The following is a 17619-nucleotide window of genomic DNA, read 5'->3' on the forward strand; positions in this document are numbered from 1 at the left end:
GACCCCTCACAACCCCTCAGTTGTCGACACAAACAAACCTCTTTTGTGCATAAGTCTCAGTATAGACATCTCCAATACACATCTACGTCACTTCGGCCCGCAAGAGGTATACCGACCCACGCGCCCCTCTTCCCCCCTGTAACGAATGGATTACTGACCTGCGTCAGGAATACGTACTTGTCGGTTACTTGTGCCGCATTCTTATATATATCTCTCTTGAAGCCTCAATTGTTCTCTTGTCAGTTCAATATTCAAAATGGTATTTCTCCGCTCTGCTTCTCGCCTCGCGCGCCCTGCCACATCCCTCCTCAGCGCTCGCGCCGGACCACGATTGACATCGTCACTGCGACAACCGAATGCTTTCAGAACGCTGACCGCGACTGCTTCACAACAGGGCAAAGTACTTCTCGTCCTTTACGATGTAAGTCTCAGATGTACCCATGTATACGCGACACATCTGACATGTGGACCAGGGTGGCATTCATGCCGAGCAGGAGCCCCAGCTGCTTGGAACGACGGAAAACGAGCTAGGCATCAGGAAATGGATTGAGGAACAGGGTCACGAACTTGTCACGACCTCAAACAAGGAGGGTGAGAACTCAGAGTTCGACAAGCACCTCGTCGACGCAGAGGTCATCATCACCACACCGTACGTCAGAGCTACCCCGCAATGCCGCTAAGAGCCCCACAAGCACGCGCAACGGCACTAGTGCTGCAAACACGATCTGAACGAGCATGGGCTAATTCAACGATTGACAGATTCCACCCCGGTTACCTCACCGCAGAGCGTCTTGCCAAGGCGAAGAAGCTCAAGCTCGCCGTTACCGCTGGTATTGGATCTGACCACGTCGACCTCAATGCCGCCAACAAGACCAACGGCGGCATCACCGTCGCCGAGGTGACTGGCTCCAACGTCGTTTCAGTCGCCGAGCACGTGGTCATGACCATCCTGACTCTTGTCCGCAACTTTGTCCCCGCCCACGAGCAAATCGTCAAGGGCGAGTGGAACGTAGCCGAGGTGGCCAAGAACGAGTACGATCTCGAGAACAAGGTGGTCGGCACCGTGGCCGTCGGCCGCATTGGAGAGCGCGTGCTCCGCCGTCTCAAGCCCTTTGACTGCAAGGAGCTCCTCTACTTTGACTACCAGCCCCTGTCCCCCGAGAAGGAGAAGGAGATTGGCTGCCGCCGCGTAGAGAACCTCGAGGAGATGTTGGCTCAGTGCGATGTCGTCACCATCAACTGCCCACTCCACGAGAAGACACGCGGTCTCTTCAACAAGGACCTCATCTCCAAGATGAAGAAGGGCTCATGGCTGGTCAACACCGCCCGTGGTGCCATTGTCGTCAAGGAGGATGTTGCCCAGGCGCTCAAGGATGGTCACCTCCGTGGATACGGTGGTGATGTCTGGTTCCCCCAGCCCGCTCCCAAGGACCACCCGCTCCGCTACGCCCAGAACCCATGGGGCGGAGGCAACGCCATGGTTCCTCATATGTCTGGTACTTCGATCGATGCTCAGAAGGTTAGTCATGTCGACTTTTTTTGTACAAGCTTTTTACTGACTATTCCTCTAGCGATACGCCGATGGCACCAAGGCTATCCTCGACGAGTACTTCTCCGGCCGCGAGAACTACAGACCAGAAGACTTGATCGTTCACAAGGGCGACTACGCCACCAAGGCATACGGTCAGCGCAAGTAGAAGCAGTCGTTTTCTGAGGCAGCTCCTTGCACATTTTGAGCGATTTCCAGAGATTTTCCTTGTTGGTTTCAGGGCTTGGATGGGCATTTTTGGCCTGCTTATGTATATGAATATATTTATGACTTCAATTTGGTGTAGTTATGCGGTGATGGTGGAGTTGATATTCACGTGTTCTGTAAATATTGGTAACACCTGGGTGTCATATAATAGTGGACATAGTAGTGTACAGAGGTCACTGTAGTCGCTAGATACGACTGTTAGCGCTTAACTACCCACACTGTCAATTATTCTACGACACTTTGGTGCACGTGTTCTGAGATGGTATTGGTAAGCAACAGTGTACATGTATTTGCGGGGATGGTTGTGTAACCGTCTATACTAATCTATCCGCTGTCTATGTTGTGACCTGTATGACAAATCAGTGTCATCTCCCGGTGGTATTGGGTTGCGTTGCGGCGATGCAATGCGGTAAGGATAATAGTGAAATTAAAAAGCAGTGTGATGTAAAAAAAAGAGCAATACGCTCTCAACGATGCCGTGACAGAGACCTCCGTCGCTCATCCTCATGCTCGTCTTCACTGTCGTCCTTGAAGCCCTCCTCAAGATCCCGGCCTAACCGTCTCTCCTCCTCCATCATGCTTCTCCGCTGCTCCAGCGCCTCTCTCCGCCTCTCGTCAATGGGGTCAAATCCCACCATACCCTCGCCCTCCTCGTCGTCAAAGAGGTCGTCTTCGTGCTGGCCACTGCCATCCACCACGGCGCGCTGTCTCCCCCACGTGGACGGGACGAAGAGGTTGTACAGCGCATCCGAGACTTGGGTGCGCCATGAGGTAGGGAATTCGGCGGCGGCGACAGCGGCAGACATGGGCAAGTACTGGCTATAGCGACTGCGGTGGCGGCGGATAAAAGGGAGGAGGATTAGGGCTAGTAGGGCGTAGAGGATGGCGGCTAGGAAGAGTGGGATCAAGATTGTCTGAGGGAATATGTTCGTGTCAGCTACAGTCGCGGTCGGTCGGTCGGTCGGTCGCGGCTTCCCTCCCAATCCCCCAACAGAATAGAACACATGACGAGCAGCCCTCACCGCCTACCGCGACGAGAAATGCATGCCTGACAGCTGTCAGTGACTGACCTTGAGGAAGCTCGAGTGCGCAGAGCCGGCCATGACTTGGGTTGCATGTGCTAGCGAAGAGTGCGATGATGAGTGTATGATAGCGCGCGTCCGGCGTCTTATCAACAACTAGGCAGGGACGCGTGTGCGTGATGGTTAGTCCGAGTGCGAGTGAAGTCGGCAGTCGTGGGTGTTGTTGCGCCAAGTGGCTTGCGTATGCTGCGGAGCTGGCTGCGCCACAGGGAGGAGTAGTTTGCAGAAAAGAGATGGGATCTGTATGGGGAAAATGAGAGTCGCGTCCTGGCAGCATGCACATGGGCTAGGGGGGGGGGGGGGCGTTCACACGGGCATGGCGCCACTACACACATGCACAGACTGCAGACACACAGACACACTTGGGCGCACGTCTCAGGAGAAAGTCTCGGCCTATGCAGGGTGTGGTCGAGAACTGGCGTGTTCTGTGTGGTCGCAGTCGGGCAGTCGGAGTTGGGCAGTGAAACTCAAGTGGAGGCCTTCTCTTACGACTGCGACGTCTCCCTCAACTGACACTTGGACATGCGGTCACGGTAGTGGTACATGTCCCAGTCGTGGTAGTAGTCACACAGGAGGGCGCTAGCATTCGGCAACCTCCCGACTCTCTTGCATTGCAATCCCCAAACCCCCTCCCATAGGGATTCATTGCAGTTGTTGCTGCACACTCCAACCCCCGCACGCTCGTTTCAGGATTAGACATCTCGGTTGCTGTACACTTTAGCCACGGTTTCTGGTGGCGCCGCATTGAAGCAGCCGGCATCGCAGGACAGGCTCAGTCTTGTTCGCGTTGGGCGCGCGCAGCAGACGTTCCTTTTGGTAGGCATGGATGGCAAGGGTCGGCAATCCTCCGCCGGCAAGTTCTTCGGACGACGTCTGCACAAGGACAAAGAGAAGCAGGCGGGTGAGGCCAAGCACAGCACCACATCATCCATCGACAGCCCCCCCGGCAGTGCCTATGGCTCGCAGTCGTCACGTCACTCAGCTCGACACTCCATCGGCGGCGCCTCGATAGACCAGCGGCCCGTGTCCATGACTGCCGAGGGCATCTTTGCGCGCGCAGGCCCCATATCATCCATCGACTCCCCCCGAGACGACGCAAGCAATAGCGGCGAACCGCTCCCACACCACCTGAACAAGGGCGGCGGCGACTTCCACCAGTACCCCGTCTTCACCGCGCCCACGATGCCGCCCCAAGGGTACCAATCCCACCAATCCACACAGGGGCCGCCGCGCCCGCCGCCACACTCCAACGGCACCACTATTGCCTCGAGTAACCCCGGCGACCGCGGCGTCTCGATGCAGCAATGGGGTCAGCGCGGTAGCAGCAGGGACGGCAGCTACTCGTACTATGCCCCAACCGACTCGTCCAACAACACACGCGCCTCGTCCGACCAGGCGAGTCTGTACAGCAACAATTCCACGACGCGCACCAGCAACGTCTTCTACCCCCCGAACCCATCCCAGACCACAATCTCCTCGATAGGCCTCGATGCCGGCAGTCTCCTCCCCACGGCCGTCTCCACCCCACGCGACTCGCACCGCCACCTGCTGCACTACAATGCCTCGTCGCCGTCGTCGTCGACGGCCTCGTTTCCGCAAAACACGCTCAGCATCCAACGGCCGCCCGACCATATTGTTGAAAAGGAGTTCATGAACCTCATGGTGAAGCGCGGATGGAAGAGCTTACCCGAACAGGCCCGGCGCCAGATGGAGGCTTACAAGATCGATAAGAAGTGGACCCTTGTGTATCAGGACAAGCTGGCCGAGTTCAAGCACGAGGAGAAGAAGCGGCAGACGCAGCGGTTGACATATGGCGGCGGTGGTAACGGCACCCAGGACATTCTCATCCGCGCCGAAGAGGAGGGTTCGCCCGAGTGGTACGTCAAGAAGGTCATGGACAACTCCATCACCATCAAGCAAATGTCGAGTTTGGAGATTAGTCTCCGAACCCAGCCCATTGCGTGGGTCAGAGGCTTTATCGAGGCGCAGGGTCAGATTGCGCTTACGAATGTCCTGGCAAAAATCAACCGCAGGAAGGGGACCGGCCCCGCACCCCCTCCCAGTGTCATGGCCCAGAGGGCGGAAAACGACGTCGAGCGCGAATACGAAATAATAAAGTGCTTAAAGGCGCTGATGAATAACAAGTACGGTGCCGATAACGCCTTGAACTATCCCTCCATCATACAGGCTCTCTGTGGATCGTTAATATCCTCACGACTCAACACACGAAAGCTCGTCTCCGATGTCCTGACTTTCTTGTGTCATTGGGGAAACGGAAGTGGGCACGAAAAAGTGCTGCAGTCTCTCGACAACCTCAAATCACAGTATGGCGAAAGCAGCCGGTTCGACGCATGGATGCGCGTTGTTGAGGTCACGGTTGACGGCCGTGGCAAGATGGGCTCTATGGTCGGCGCCTCAGATGAAGTGCGCAGTGGAGGTATCGGCGTGGAGAACCTCCTCATGGAATATGCCATTGCGACTCTCTTCCTCATCAACATGGTGGTGGATGCGCCAGAGCGTGACCTCCAGCTCAGGATGCATGTCCGGGCCCAGTTCACCGCATGCGGTATCAAGCGCATCTTCAACAAGATGGAAGGCTTCCAGTACGATGTCATCGACAAGCAGATCGAGCACTACTTGGACAATGAAGCTGTTGATTATGAACTCTTCCTCGAAAAGGAGAACAGTTCCATGGTGGACAGCGTCGAGGGCGAGACCAAGGATCTCAATGATCCAACTCAAATCGCAGAGGCCATCATGAGCAAGATCAAGGACACTCGGGCGCAAGACTATTTCACCTCGGCCATGCAGCACTTGCTGCTTATGCGTGATACCGAAAGCGAAGATCGGTTGAGAATGTTCCAACTTGTGGATCAAATGCTGAGCTACGTGGCTATGGACCGCCGACTGCCAGACATGGATCTCAAGCAGAGTCTGAACTTTACTGTCCAGTCTTTGCTCGACAAGCTCTACACCGACTCCGAGGCCCGCCAGGTTCGCGATGAAGCGGTCGAAGCACGACAGATTGCAGACTCGGCCATTGCAGAACGTGATGAGATGAAAGCGCAGCTGGCGTTGGGTGCAGATGGCCTGGTATCGAAGCTGCAAAAGCAACTGGAAGAGCAGGAACGCATCATCGAGCTTCGTGGCAGACAAGTCGAACAGATGAAATCGGAGCTTTCGGAAATGCAACGCATCCGGGCGCAAGAACTGCAGCGCAACGAGCTGGAGACGCGTGAGCTGTACTTGATGCTTAGAGATGCTCAAGATGTCGCAGCGTCGGCGGCGAAGAAGTCTGGTAAGGACGGGCTCGCTACCACTGACCCAGCACAGATGCAGGGAATCATGGACCGCGAACGACTGATGAACCGACTGGAGATCCAACTGCAAAGAGCCAGGACACAGGCCACCCTTGAGGGCAGGACGCTGCAGATGCAACCTAGCGAGAAGCTTAGGGAACTGCGAGAAAAGATGGAGGGCGAGCCCGGCATGAACGAGCAGAGTTACGGCGGTCTTGAGCCAAGCTCGTTTGGTTCGGTGCGCGCCAAGAGTGGAGTGCCGCGCAGAAAGCCACTCCCTGGCCTCCCTGGAGAAATTGGTGAAGATATGGAAATGTCAGAATTGGATGACGATGATGTTGTTATCGAGAAGCCACGGCTCGTCCAGATGCACAAGCCCAAACTCAGCTCATCGGCAGCCAACGCGCTCATGGCAGATCTTGCTTCAAATGTCAAGCGGTATGATGACTCTGATGCGGAGGGCGAGGGTGTTACAACAGGACCATCACAACCAAGTCTCAACTCGGACTCCCCAAAGACGCCTGGTTCGACCGATGCGCCAAAAGCCAACATTCCACCACCGCCTCCGCCACCTCCTGGGGCACTGGGTTTCTCTGCGAATATACCCCCTCCACCGCCGATGCCCGGCGCGAATGGACCACCTCCTCCACCTCCTCCGCCACCGCCGCCAGGCAAGCTCGGCTTCAAGGCCGGAATCCCTCCGCCGCCTCCCATGCCGGGAGATGGCAGTATGCCACCTCCGCCTCCACCGCCGCCGCCAATGCCGGGCGCGAAACGTCCCGGCTTCATGCCCAAAGCGCCTGGTTTCGGTGCCGCCCAGCAATTTGCTCTTTCTGGACCCCGTCCCAAGAAGAAGCTCAAGGCTCTCCATTGGGACAAGGTCGATCAGCCGACTACTACCGTGTGGGCCACGCGTGGTCTCACATCGGAAGAGAAGGAGGAGAAGTACCAAGAGCTGGCGCGGAAGGGTGTCCTGGAAGAAGTCGAGAAGCTCTTCTTGGCCAAGGAAATCAAGGCGATTGGCAAGAAGTCTGGAAAAAAGGACGACAAGAAGCAAATCATCTCGCGCGACCTTATGCACAACTTCCAGATCAGCATGGCCAAGTTCTCGTCGTATGCTGTTGAGGATGTTGTCCGGATGATTATCCACTGTGACCCCAAGATCTTGGATGATCCGGTTACCATGGAGTTCCTCCAAAAGAACGATTTCTGTGATATCCCGGATAACACCGCGAAACTCATGGCGCCATACTCCAAGGACTGGACTGGACCCAATGCCAGTGAAAGTAAGCGTGAGCAGGATCCTAACGAGCTGACTAGGGAGGATCAAATATATCTCTTCACGGCTTACGAACTACATCACTACTGGAAGAGTAGGATGAGGGCTCTTGCGCTCACTCGCACATTCCAGACCGATTACGATGAAATCTCCGCCAAGCTGCTGGAGATATCACGCGTGTCCGAAAGCTTGAGGGATTCGACTAGTTTGATTAGTGTTCTTGGTCTCATTCTTGATATTGGTAACTTCATGAACGACGCGAACAAGCAAGCCAGTGGATTCAAGCTCTCCACCCTTGGTCGACTGGGTATGCTCAAGGATGACAGGAACGAGTCGACATTTGCCGATGTGGTCGAAAGGATTGTTCGCAACCAGTACTCCGGATGGGAAGGCTTCACGGACGAGATCAGCGGCGTTATTACGGCGCAAAAGATCAACGTCGAGCAACTCCAGACGGATGCCAAGAAGTACATTGACAACATCAAAAACGTGCAGATGTCGCTCGACTCTGGTAACTTGTCTGATCCGACAAAGTTCCACCCTGAAGACAAGGTCTCCATTGTTGTCCAAAGAAATATGAAGGAGGCGAGACGGAAGGCGGAGCAATTGCAGGTGTTCCTCGAGGATATGCAGAAGAGTTATGATGACATTATGGCGTTTTACGGAGAAGACCCAAGTGATGATAGCTCGAGGAGGGATTTCTTTGCGAAGCTGGCCAATTTCGTACAAGAGTGGAAGGTGAGTCAGCATATATTTGCGCGATTGCTTTTGTTTGTTTCTGCTTGCTAACAAACATTCCAGAAATCCAAGGAAAAAAATACCGCCCTCGAAGAACAACACCGCCGCAACGAAATCTCCATGCGCCGCAAACAAGCACAAAACACAAACCCCCTCTCTCCCAACGCGCTATCAGACTCCGACGCACCCAAATCACCCGCCTCCACCGGCGCCATGGACGACTTACTCCAGAAACTGCGGGCTGCCAAACCAGAAGCAAGAGACCAGCGTGACCGCCGTCGCCGTGCGCGCTTAAAGGACAAACACCAGGTGCGCGTGGCTAGTGGCCAGAAGATGCCCGAGATTGGCGTCAACATGGGCGATGGCAGCGGCGCTGAAGGAGCGGCTGACGGAGAGGATGAACAGCGCAATAAGTTACTAAGCCCCATGAGCGAAACTGCAGATAGCGAGGCTAGTAGCGTCGCCCCCAGCACCACCGCAGCAGCCAGTACAACAGCAGCAGAAGCAGACATCGCCGACCGTGCGGCCGCTATGCTAGAAGGCCTTCAATCCGGCGCCAGCCTCAACAAAGACGGCAGCCTCAGCGTCCGTCGCCGACGCGAAAGCGCAGATACGGAACGTCAACGGAGACGTAATCGTCGTAATCAAGCGTCCTCTGTTAAGGGGGATGAAACTGCTGGGCCGATGAGCCCCGCTATACCCGAGGAAGGCGGTGGAGACGCTGGCGAGGGCGATAGTACAATGGAGGGAGCGAGTATGTTGGATGATACGGCGGCGGATGAGGTGGGTAGGGATAGAGTTGCGTCTGGCGAGCCGCAGACGCCTGTTACCGTTGTTCATCCGCCTAGTCCGGAGGCCAAGGCGAGGGATTTACCTACGCCACCGCCGGAGTAGTTGTTGTGGTGGTGAATAGAGGGTTTTCTTTTGGGTGTTGGTTGGATGGATGTATGGGAGGGTTGGTTGGATTGGATTGAATTGGCATGGCAGGGGGAAATGGAGATGCGTGGTGGGTGGGATAGGTGGGTGGGATGGGATGCGTCGTTCCGCATGCATGCACAAGAGAATACGTAACACTATAGCATGGCTTTTTTTCTGTCTGTTACTGTTACTTCGATACCCGCATGGTTTTTCAAATATGTACTTTTTTGGATTATGAATGGATATTGTTGTATGAAACATGACACGAGAATAAATAAAAATGCATGGTGAGTTTGTGATATTGTGATGTTTGGGTGCTTGGAGGTTGGAGGTTGAGTGGTCTAGGGATAGAGTTTGGGGTTTGGGGTTGTTATAGTGTGAGGTGTGAGGTGGGGTGGGTGTAGGTAAAGAGATTATAGAACACGCTCTATCTATACAATCATAGCGGGTTTGGTACGGTAAGATACATTGTAGTTGAATGTCGCCTTGTTCTCTCAGTTAGAACGTGTTTAGTCGTGCCTCCTTTTGTGTGCTGGACTACCATTCATCGTTTGGGTTGAATATCATCGAAAACCTCCAGGTTAACCATCTTTGTCTATAACGCTATTATTAGCTGGCGCGAAACTAAGCAGGATACAATCTGTTATGGTTTGGGAGCGGTAGTTTTGGGGAGTTTTGAGCTGCATCATGATATCAAACTGATGGTGAATAGAATAATGATTAAGAAAGAGATAATAGGGGTGAGGATAATAGTGGTGAAGAAGGAGTAGACTATAACTTGTTTACTCGTGTCTCAATTTGGTTCAGCTTGTCCACCCTACGCATCCTTGGCGTATCAGATTGGCAAACCAGTGACTACATCCTATTGACGAGAGCTTTACCAAGCTCATCTACACTTGCCCCGGACTACCTAAACTCCATCAAAGAAGATGATGGCGAAGAAAGAGTAGACTATGACCCGTTCACTCGCATCTTCCCCCTGTTTAACCGAACCGCCCAAACTCCGTCAAACAAGATGATGGTGAAGAAGGAGAAGACAAGACTACCCCCAAACACAAGACTATGATACGTCCACGCGTTTCTCGGGTTCAAGCTGGCGACCTGGCAAACGATAGCCCACGGCAAGACGTACAGGATATTCGATGCGAGAGATTGGTACAAATACCACCTAGTGTTAGAACAAGGTCTCCTCTGGTGGTATGACTACCATAGGCGACCGAGTAGAGGTACGAAAGGTAACCCTGTATTGGATTGAACTTCACTAAGAGCTATTGTTCTATCTACTTGTTGTTATGATGATCTTAGGACGTACATGACAGATCATCATTCCGCGTCGGTCCTTCTGCTCGGGCTTACTCCACGAACCTCACCTCGCCGACCTGGACTGAACCTAACATATTCTTAACACTCCCCCTCAGGGCAGGTCCGGTCCAAGGACAACTCCTAATTGGTTCTTGAATCTCTCGAATGCGACTCGCTGCAATGGCTTTGTCATTCCATCAGCCACCATGTCTGCAGTTGGAACGTAGGCCACATCGAGTTTGCCTTGTTCTGCTAGGTCTCGGATAAAATGATAACAGACGTCGATGTGCTTTGATCTTTCGTGAAGGTGAGGGTTCTTTGTAAGTGCAATGGCACCCTGGTTGTCTCCTAGCATCTGGACCTTGTTGGTGTCTTTTCCAATGTACTTTGGGAACCCAAGATCTCTAAACATTTGAGCAATCCACTGGCCTTGCTTGCAGCATGTTGATAGTGCGATGTATTCAGATTCGCAGCTTGACGTTGCAACAGACCGTTGCTTCTTGCTAGACCATGATATTGGACCTCCGTAGAACATTGCAGTGCTCCCTGAAACGCTCTTTCGGTCTACCATGTCGCTTGCCCAGTCAGCATCAGAGTAGATGACAAATTGCGAGTGTACTCCCCCTGGTCCGTAGCGTAGCTTCAATGTCACTGTCGACCTTAGATATCGTAGCAGGTTCTTCAACGCATGGCCATGGTGTTCTGCTGGATCGCTCATGTATTGGCTTAGCTTTCCGAGGGTGAATGCAATGTCTGGACGTGTAAGAACCATAGCAAACATAAGGCTCCCTATCACTTGCTGGTATTCAGTGATGTCGATTCGGGTGTCGTTGTCAGTGGCTGGCCTAAATGAAGTGTAATCTGCAGATGGAATCTTCTTGTCTCTGTGTTGTTTGCTAGACATTCCAAACTTGTCAAGTACTGCGTGTAGGTACTGTTCTTGATCGAGGTAGATTGTGCGGCGCTTTCTGTCTCGCGTAACTCGTACTCCAAGGATCTTATGAATCTCCCCCAGGTTCTTGGTGTTGAATCTTCCAGAAAGCTTCTCGTAGAACCAATCAATTTGAGCTCGATCTTTTGCAGCAGCAGCAATGTCATCAACGTAGACGAGGATACGGAGTTGTTTTTCTTTGTGGATAAACATGCACGGGTCTGCGAGGCTTTGTACGAATCCCCATGCCAGAAGTTCTTTCTTTATCAACAAGTTCCAGTCGCGAGCAGCCTGTTTGAGTCCGTATAAGCTGCGGAGAACTCTAAGGACGTATCCTTTTTTGACTTCTACTCCTTGGGGTTGCTTAAGAAAGATCTCTTCCTTCAAGTGCGACTCTGTGAATGCATTCTTAATGTCAAAGTGGAAACATTCCAGGTTTTCCGCTGCGACAGTGGCCATAAACAGACGTAAGGTGTCCATGCGGACTGTCGGGGCAAAAGTCTCGTTGTAGTCTGTTCCGTGTGCTTGCGTAAAACCTCTTGCCACAAGGCGTGCCTTAAACCTCTCAACAGTCCCGTCGAGATTCGTTTTGACTGTAAAAACCCACTTTGAATCAACCATGTTCGCGTCTTTTGGCTTTGGAACTTCCTCCCAGGTTCGATTCTCTATTAACGCGATTATCTCTTCAAGTATTGCTGCTTTCCATTGCTTTCCATACTTTGGGTCGTTGATAGCTTGCTCGTGTGTCTGGGGGATCTGGATTCCTGCGATCTCGGTTGCTGCGAAAGCCTTCTCAGATAGTCGTGTTTGCTCTTCTGTAAGGCCAACTTGGGCTAGCATAGCTTTAACGATCTTGCTAAATCTCTCGTCCTCAACAATCTCTTCGTTAGACCTCTTCCGTTTGGCTTGTCTAGTGAAGTATCGTGGAATCTCCTTTTCTCGTACAGACTGGGTACACGGTTCTTCGGGCCCCTCTTCGTTCACAAGATTAGGAACCCGCTCATCAGATGGTGCAGTAGGAGGAATAGTAGTTAGCCTCCTTGGTCTTCCTCTGTGACGCTTCACTGGTTCATGAGTTAGCTCTGCCGAAGATGGTTCCATTAGGTTCTCGGAAACTGGTTCTATTGGTTCTGCAGGAGATGGTTCCATTGGTTCGGTAGGAGATGGTTCCATTGGTTCTGCAGGAGATGGTTCCATTCGTTCGGTAGGAGTTGGTTCCATTCGTTCGGCAGGAGATAATTCTAGATCCTTCCTAGGTCTTCCTCTTGGTTTTCGGTCTGGCATCGTATTCTGCGTTCCTTGTGGTCCAGCTGGTATGTTTCGCAGTCGTAGTTCAACTTTCCCTCCAGGGGTGTATTCGTCCACTGACAATCGGCTTGTCCTTGAGGTGTATCCAAGCTCTGGCGAATAGAACTTGAACTGCTTATTTGTTGTCTCAGAATATCCCATAAATACTCCAATTCTGCCACGGTCCACGAGCTTGTCATGTCGTTGGTCTGCTGGAATCGTTTTAGGGTTGATGTACGAATAGCATTTGCTCCCCCATACACGGATGTGGTCAATGGATGGTTTCGTTCCTGTGAATGCCTCTTCAGGACTGACTTGCTTTCCATTGATCATAGGTCCTGTGTTTGTACGGTTGCGTAGGTATGCGTCTGCTTCGACAGCTTCATCCCAAAACTCAATTGGTAAACCAGCGTCTTTCAACATTGCTCTCATATCAGCTTCAGCAGTTTGGATGTTTCGCTCGGCTGGTCCATTCTGGTGTGAGGAAGCAATTGTTGTAGGCTGAATTTCCACGACTTGTGTAACTCTCCATTCCTCAGCTTGCTGTAGAAGTTCTGGTGCATTGTCGGTTCCAGCAGCTTTGACTTTCTCGCCAGTTTGATGTTCTACAAAGGTCTTCCAGATTCGGAGTTCCCGTTGTGCGTCTCCCTTTTTCTTCAGCGGGATAACCCAGTTTTTCCGCGTGTAGCTATCAATAATTTGGAGGAACCACCTGTTTCCTCGTAGAGATGTTGGAAAGGGTCCAGCAATGTCAAACTGTACTAAGGCTAGCTTCGTGGCCTTGTGCTCTCTTAGCTGCTTAGGGATGCTGTTCTTCATCTTTGTCAGGGAACACACTTCGCAGATTTCAATCTTCTCTGGAACTTGAATCTTCTTCTGGAGAGTTGTAACTTCGTGGAGTTTGGCAATCTTTGTAGGTCCTAGGTGTGCGAAACGTCTGTGATACAGCAGGTATCTCTCCTTTTCATTAACCTTAAGCTCGCTCTTAACTGGTGTATGGGGTTCCGTGCCTAGGAATGCTGTCTCGTGGTATCCATCGGCAATGTGTGACACTACGTAGAGGCCGTCGTCCATAGTTGCTTTAATAATGATCTCCTTTCCTAGTTTGAAGCATAGTACGTGTGAATTGAAACGACCCTTCAGGCCTGCTGCGCAAATTCTTCTCCCTGATAACAAATTGACTCCAAGGTTAGGTACAAGCAGTACTTCTGACAACCATGTCGACGATCCGTCTTTACACACCACTTGAGCTTCTCCTTTCCAGTCTGCATATAATTCTCCCCCTCCAACCCGAACTAGTCTTCGCTTGATCTTGATCATTCGTCTAAACAATGAGGGTTGGTCAGACATGTGGGAGGAGGCGCCAGTGTCGGCAGCCCAAGTAGATGGAGAGGCCTTACCGACAATGTCTTTTGAGAGACGGCATGTCTCAATTTCCTCGGGTTCAGAGTCTGAGGTCTCGGATAATTCATCTGACTCTGAATTGACTTCTTCGGCTCCATATGCTTTGCCAGTCTTTTTGTGAGAATTCCTTTGCTTGAGTGTCTTAATAGGCGGCTTAGATGATTTCTTAGCGTCGTATTCCTTAAGGAGCTTTCGAGCTCTCTCACGTCTTGGACAGTCTCGTACGCCATGGGCTCCGTCACAAAGGAAGCATTGGACCATAAACTTAGTACCAGATTCGGAGTCAGACGATAGTGGTGAGCTCTTGTGATTTCGGCGCTTGTAAGGCGGAACATACTTCTCCGTCTTCCGGAATGCTGGGAGAGCTTTTTCGTCGGCGTCTTGCTGGTCTCGAACCTCCTTCTCTTCCAGAAACTTAAGTTTCTGTTCAACCGTAAGGTTAAGTTGGGCGTTTAAGGTGTCAATCGTAGTCTTAAATTCTTTCGGGAGTGATCTAATAAGAACGAGTAGTAGTGCAGAGTCCTTGTAAGCTCCGTTGGTGTCAGCGTCTGCTGCTACGAGTTTGCGTCGGTATTCCTTTAGCTTTTCCCATGATCCAACAATTGTGTTCCCAGGATTGAATGTGAACGTTTGAATTCTGGTCATGTAAATGTTGGCGGTTGTGGCGTCAGTTTGGGTGTACTTCTTTTGTAGGTAGGCCCAGAACTGGAAGGCAGTGTCGTATTCGTCAATAAGGGCTTGGTCATCTTCAGTAAGCGACCGAAACAAGAGATCGATTGCAGTGGCTTCATCTTCTAGGTACTTGTCTCTTTTTTCAATGTTGACGCGGATCTTAGTATGCTTGTCTGCTTCAGCAATTTCCAACTCTTCCATAGCCTCCGTTAGTTCACCGGCTATTGCTATTTGGCAGTGCTGTACCAGGTTTTTCTCGCAGACATAGAAGACTTTCTTCCCCTTAAGCTTGACCTTGTTTCGGCGGAACCAAGTATCGTGGTTTTCAGCTGTAAGTTGGGGAATCTTCCATTCTTCCTTCTCTACAGCCATCTTGTGTGTTTTGAGTTGGTGAGACTATTATGCGAGCAAGGTACGTGGTATGATGCTAAGAGTGTAGGTGATGCGGGCGATGCGGGCGATACAGGCGATGCGGGCGATGCGGGCGATCCGGGTGATATTCTGCGGGCGGTGCAGTCGTTATCGGTTCTCGGGTGTAGAGACGGTGTATTTAAGTGTGATTGCGTGTTAACCGCGTTGTACACGACTTCTTTTCTTTTCTGATTCCTTCTTGAATCTAAGTCCTTCGTGACTTGGGTGGATGTTTTGATTCCTTCTTGAATCTGAGTCCTTCGTGACTCGGGTAGGTGTTTGAAAACAATAACGTTGGGTTAGGCAACCGGGCTCATAACCTGTTAGAACAAGGTCTCCTCTGGTGGTATGACTACCATAGGCGACCGAGTAGAGGTACGAAAGGTAACCCTGTATTGGATTGAACTTCACTAAGAGCTATTGTTCTATCTACTTGTTGTTATGATGATCTTAGGACGTACATGACAGATCATCATTCCGCGTCGGTCCTTCTGCTCGGGCTTACTCCACGAACCTCACCTCGCCGACCTGGACTGAACCTAACATATTCTTAACACCTAGGCCTTGTGGCAGCAAGGACAGCGGCAAGTTGAGTGGAGACGCCATAGAGAATATAGCACCAATCAACCGTCCGCCACATGCGCGCCACAATCTTAGCCACCTCGTCCGAGCCAGAAAGGTATCTTGCAAACTGGCCCGCGCCGCGGAACGCCATGGAGAAGCAAAGAGGAATCTCGACAACCAGGACTATGGCGATGGAGTAAAGCACCCACCGCGCCACACTCCAGATCTGGCGCCTCGTCGCTTCTGGTTTCGTATTGTGGCGCCGCCCAGATTCGTCACCGAGCGAGGAGGCGCGGAACTGTCCCCATGAATGGCCGATAAACGTGAGCGTGGTAGCTTCAAGCGCCATGACAGGAACCATAACCAAGCCCCATCGGATTGTCGAAAACACCCCCCACGCAGTCGCATAATCCCTCCCAAGATCCACAATCCCATGAACCAACCACAGATACAACGCATTGCGAATCGCGGATTCGACAAAAAACACAATCCCCGGTTTCGCCAACGTCCGCAGTGAAGCCACCGACGGCTTTGTCGTCGTCGTCTGCCCTTCACCATCCTCTGACTCTGACGCAAACCTCGTGATCCAGATAAAGTAGCCCAGACCCGCTAGCGCAGAAGAGAGACTACACGCGAGCGAGATAGCAGCCTGCATATTAACACTCGGCGTGACACCTCTTACGTGAAACCTAGATATAAGAATAAGATCCAACAAGATATTCACCGCAAACTTGACCCCGTTGATAAGCAGCGGTACATCAGGTTTATCCAGCGCACGCGTCGACGCACCAACCGCATACTCGACCGCCGACGCAAACGCCGAAAAAGCTGATATACGCACATACGTAACGCTCGCAGCGCGGACTTCGCTAGGAACGAAACCCCTAGCAAAAGTAGACGCGCCGGCTACAAAAGCGATACTCATGATTAGACCTAACACGCCCTGGAACAGAATAAGCGTGTGTGTCAACTGCAGTCGAGACCGATACTCCCGATTGGCCTTGTCGCCGATGACCAGGTAGGACGCGCGTGGTAAACCTTCGTTTAGCACCTCTGCGACGACGCCGATGTAGGTGAAGGTGTCTGTTGTTACGACCATAGAGGAGTCAATGTGCGCGACCCAGAGCTTGGAGAGGGTGGTGTAGAGGGCTGGGAGGATGAAGGCGCTGATGTTGAATAAGAGTGCGCCGATGTATCTGGAGTGTGTTATTAGTTGATGGCGTGTTGGCGTGTGGCGTAAGGTAGCTTTGGTGTACACCCAATCAGGGTTTACTCACGTATCGCGGTGGCGAGAGGGTGTTAGATCCTGCTTCGCGAGCTTCTTCCATGATAGTTCGGCGTCATTATTAGTCGCTTCTTGTGGTTCATCGCGCTCCTCGCTGTGCGACGTGTCGCTATCGCGGCCGTCCTTTGAGTGCAACATCTGGTACGGATGTCGGTGTTGAGGTTGAGGTGCAGACGGCAAATGGGAGGAGGTGGAGGAAGAGGTGGCCATGGTCATGCGAAATGAAAGAGGCCATCTATCAGCCAGCCGCCTTCACCTGCTTTACGAATCTCGCCTATCGGGTAAAGCAGGTAGCGAGGTGAAGGGCGCAATGCGAGAGGCTGGATAGACGAAGCGGGGTCGCATCGCATGGAAACGAAGAAGCTACCTTGGCTACAGGGCTACAGGGGCGCCTCCATGAGATCCATGGTATCTTTGTCGATCTATGCTGTTGGCATAATCGTCGCTGTGTACGTTCATGATATGCGCATCGCTAGCTGAACGAAGGCGTAAGAAGCCATGATCTTCGGCGGGTAATTTTTACATTTTTTGGACTATGGATTTGCTGTAAATCTATGAGTTTTGCAGTGCAAGTTGCTGTTTTGCAGCCTTTTGTATTTGTGGGTTCGGGTTGCTTGGGAGGTGATTGTTTTGGGGTTGACTGTGCATGCGGAATATGGGATGTAGGTAAGGTAAGAGTGAAAAAGTTCGG

General features: G+C 52.1%; 5 protein-coding genes across 5 annotated transcripts; 2 read left to right on the plus strand and 3 right to left on the minus strand.

Moving 5' to 3' along the window:
- Nucleotides 1-256: 256 nt before the first annotated feature.
- On the plus strand, nt 257-1697 carry PtrM4_099290 (LdhA, Lactate dehydrogenase and related dehydrogenase; the record flags this gene model as incomplete). Its single annotated transcript, XM_066107302.1, has 4 exons — nt 257-421; nt 474-649; nt 760-1519; nt 1572-1697. 4 exons carry the CDS (start codon nt 257-259, stop codon nt 1695-1697), a joined length of 1227 nt encoding a protein of 408 aa, XP_065962970.1.
- A 526-nt stretch (nt 1698-2223) lies between these two features.
- PtrM4_099300 (uncharacterized protein) lies at nt 2224-2859 on the minus strand (the record flags this gene model as incomplete). Its single annotated transcript, XM_001933717.1, has 2 exons — nt 2224-2670; nt 2827-2859. The coding sequence occupies 2 exons, from the start codon at nt 2857-2859 to the stop codon at nt 2224-2226; spliced, it is 480 nt and encodes a 159-aa protein (XP_001933752.1).
- An 801-nt stretch (nt 2860-3660) lies between these two features.
- Nucleotides 3661-9048, plus strand: PtrM4_099310 (cytokinesis protein sepA; the record flags this gene model as incomplete). The annotated part of the gene is made up of 5 exons (XM_066107303.1): nt 3661-4241; nt 4449-6724; nt 6935-8154; nt 8218-8608; nt 8693-9048. The coding sequence occupies 5 exons, from the start codon at nt 3661-3663 to the stop codon at nt 9046-9048; spliced, it is 4824 nt and encodes a 1607-aa protein (XP_065962971.1).
- A 1438-nt stretch (nt 9049-10486) lies between these two features.
- On the minus strand, nt 10487-15040 carry PtrM4_099320 (UBN2 multi-domain protein; the record flags this gene model as incomplete). Its single annotated transcript, XM_066107304.1, has 1 exon — nt 10487-15040. The coding sequence occupies one exon, from the start codon at nt 15038-15040 to the stop codon at nt 10487-10489; it is 4554 nt and encodes a 1517-aa protein (XP_065962972.1).
- A 589-nt stretch (nt 15041-15629) lies between these two features.
- On the minus strand, nt 15630-17138 carry PtrM4_099330 (MVIN domain containing protein; the record flags this gene model as incomplete). The annotated part of the gene is made up of 2 exons (XM_066107305.1): nt 15630-16839; nt 16921-17138. The coding sequence occupies 2 exons, from the start codon at nt 17136-17138 to the stop codon at nt 15630-15632; spliced, it is 1428 nt and encodes a 475-aa protein (XP_065962973.1).
- Nucleotides 17139-17619: the final 481 nt, after the last annotated feature.

The sequence above is a fragment of the Pyrenophora tritici-repentis genome, chromosome 4, assembly GCF_003171515.1.
Source record: "Pyrenophora tritici-repentis strain M4 chromosome 4, whole genome shotgun sequence".
Lineage (NCBI taxonomy): Eukaryota > Fungi > Ascomycota > Dothideomycetes > Pleosporales > Pleosporaceae > Pyrenophora > Pyrenophora tritici-repentis.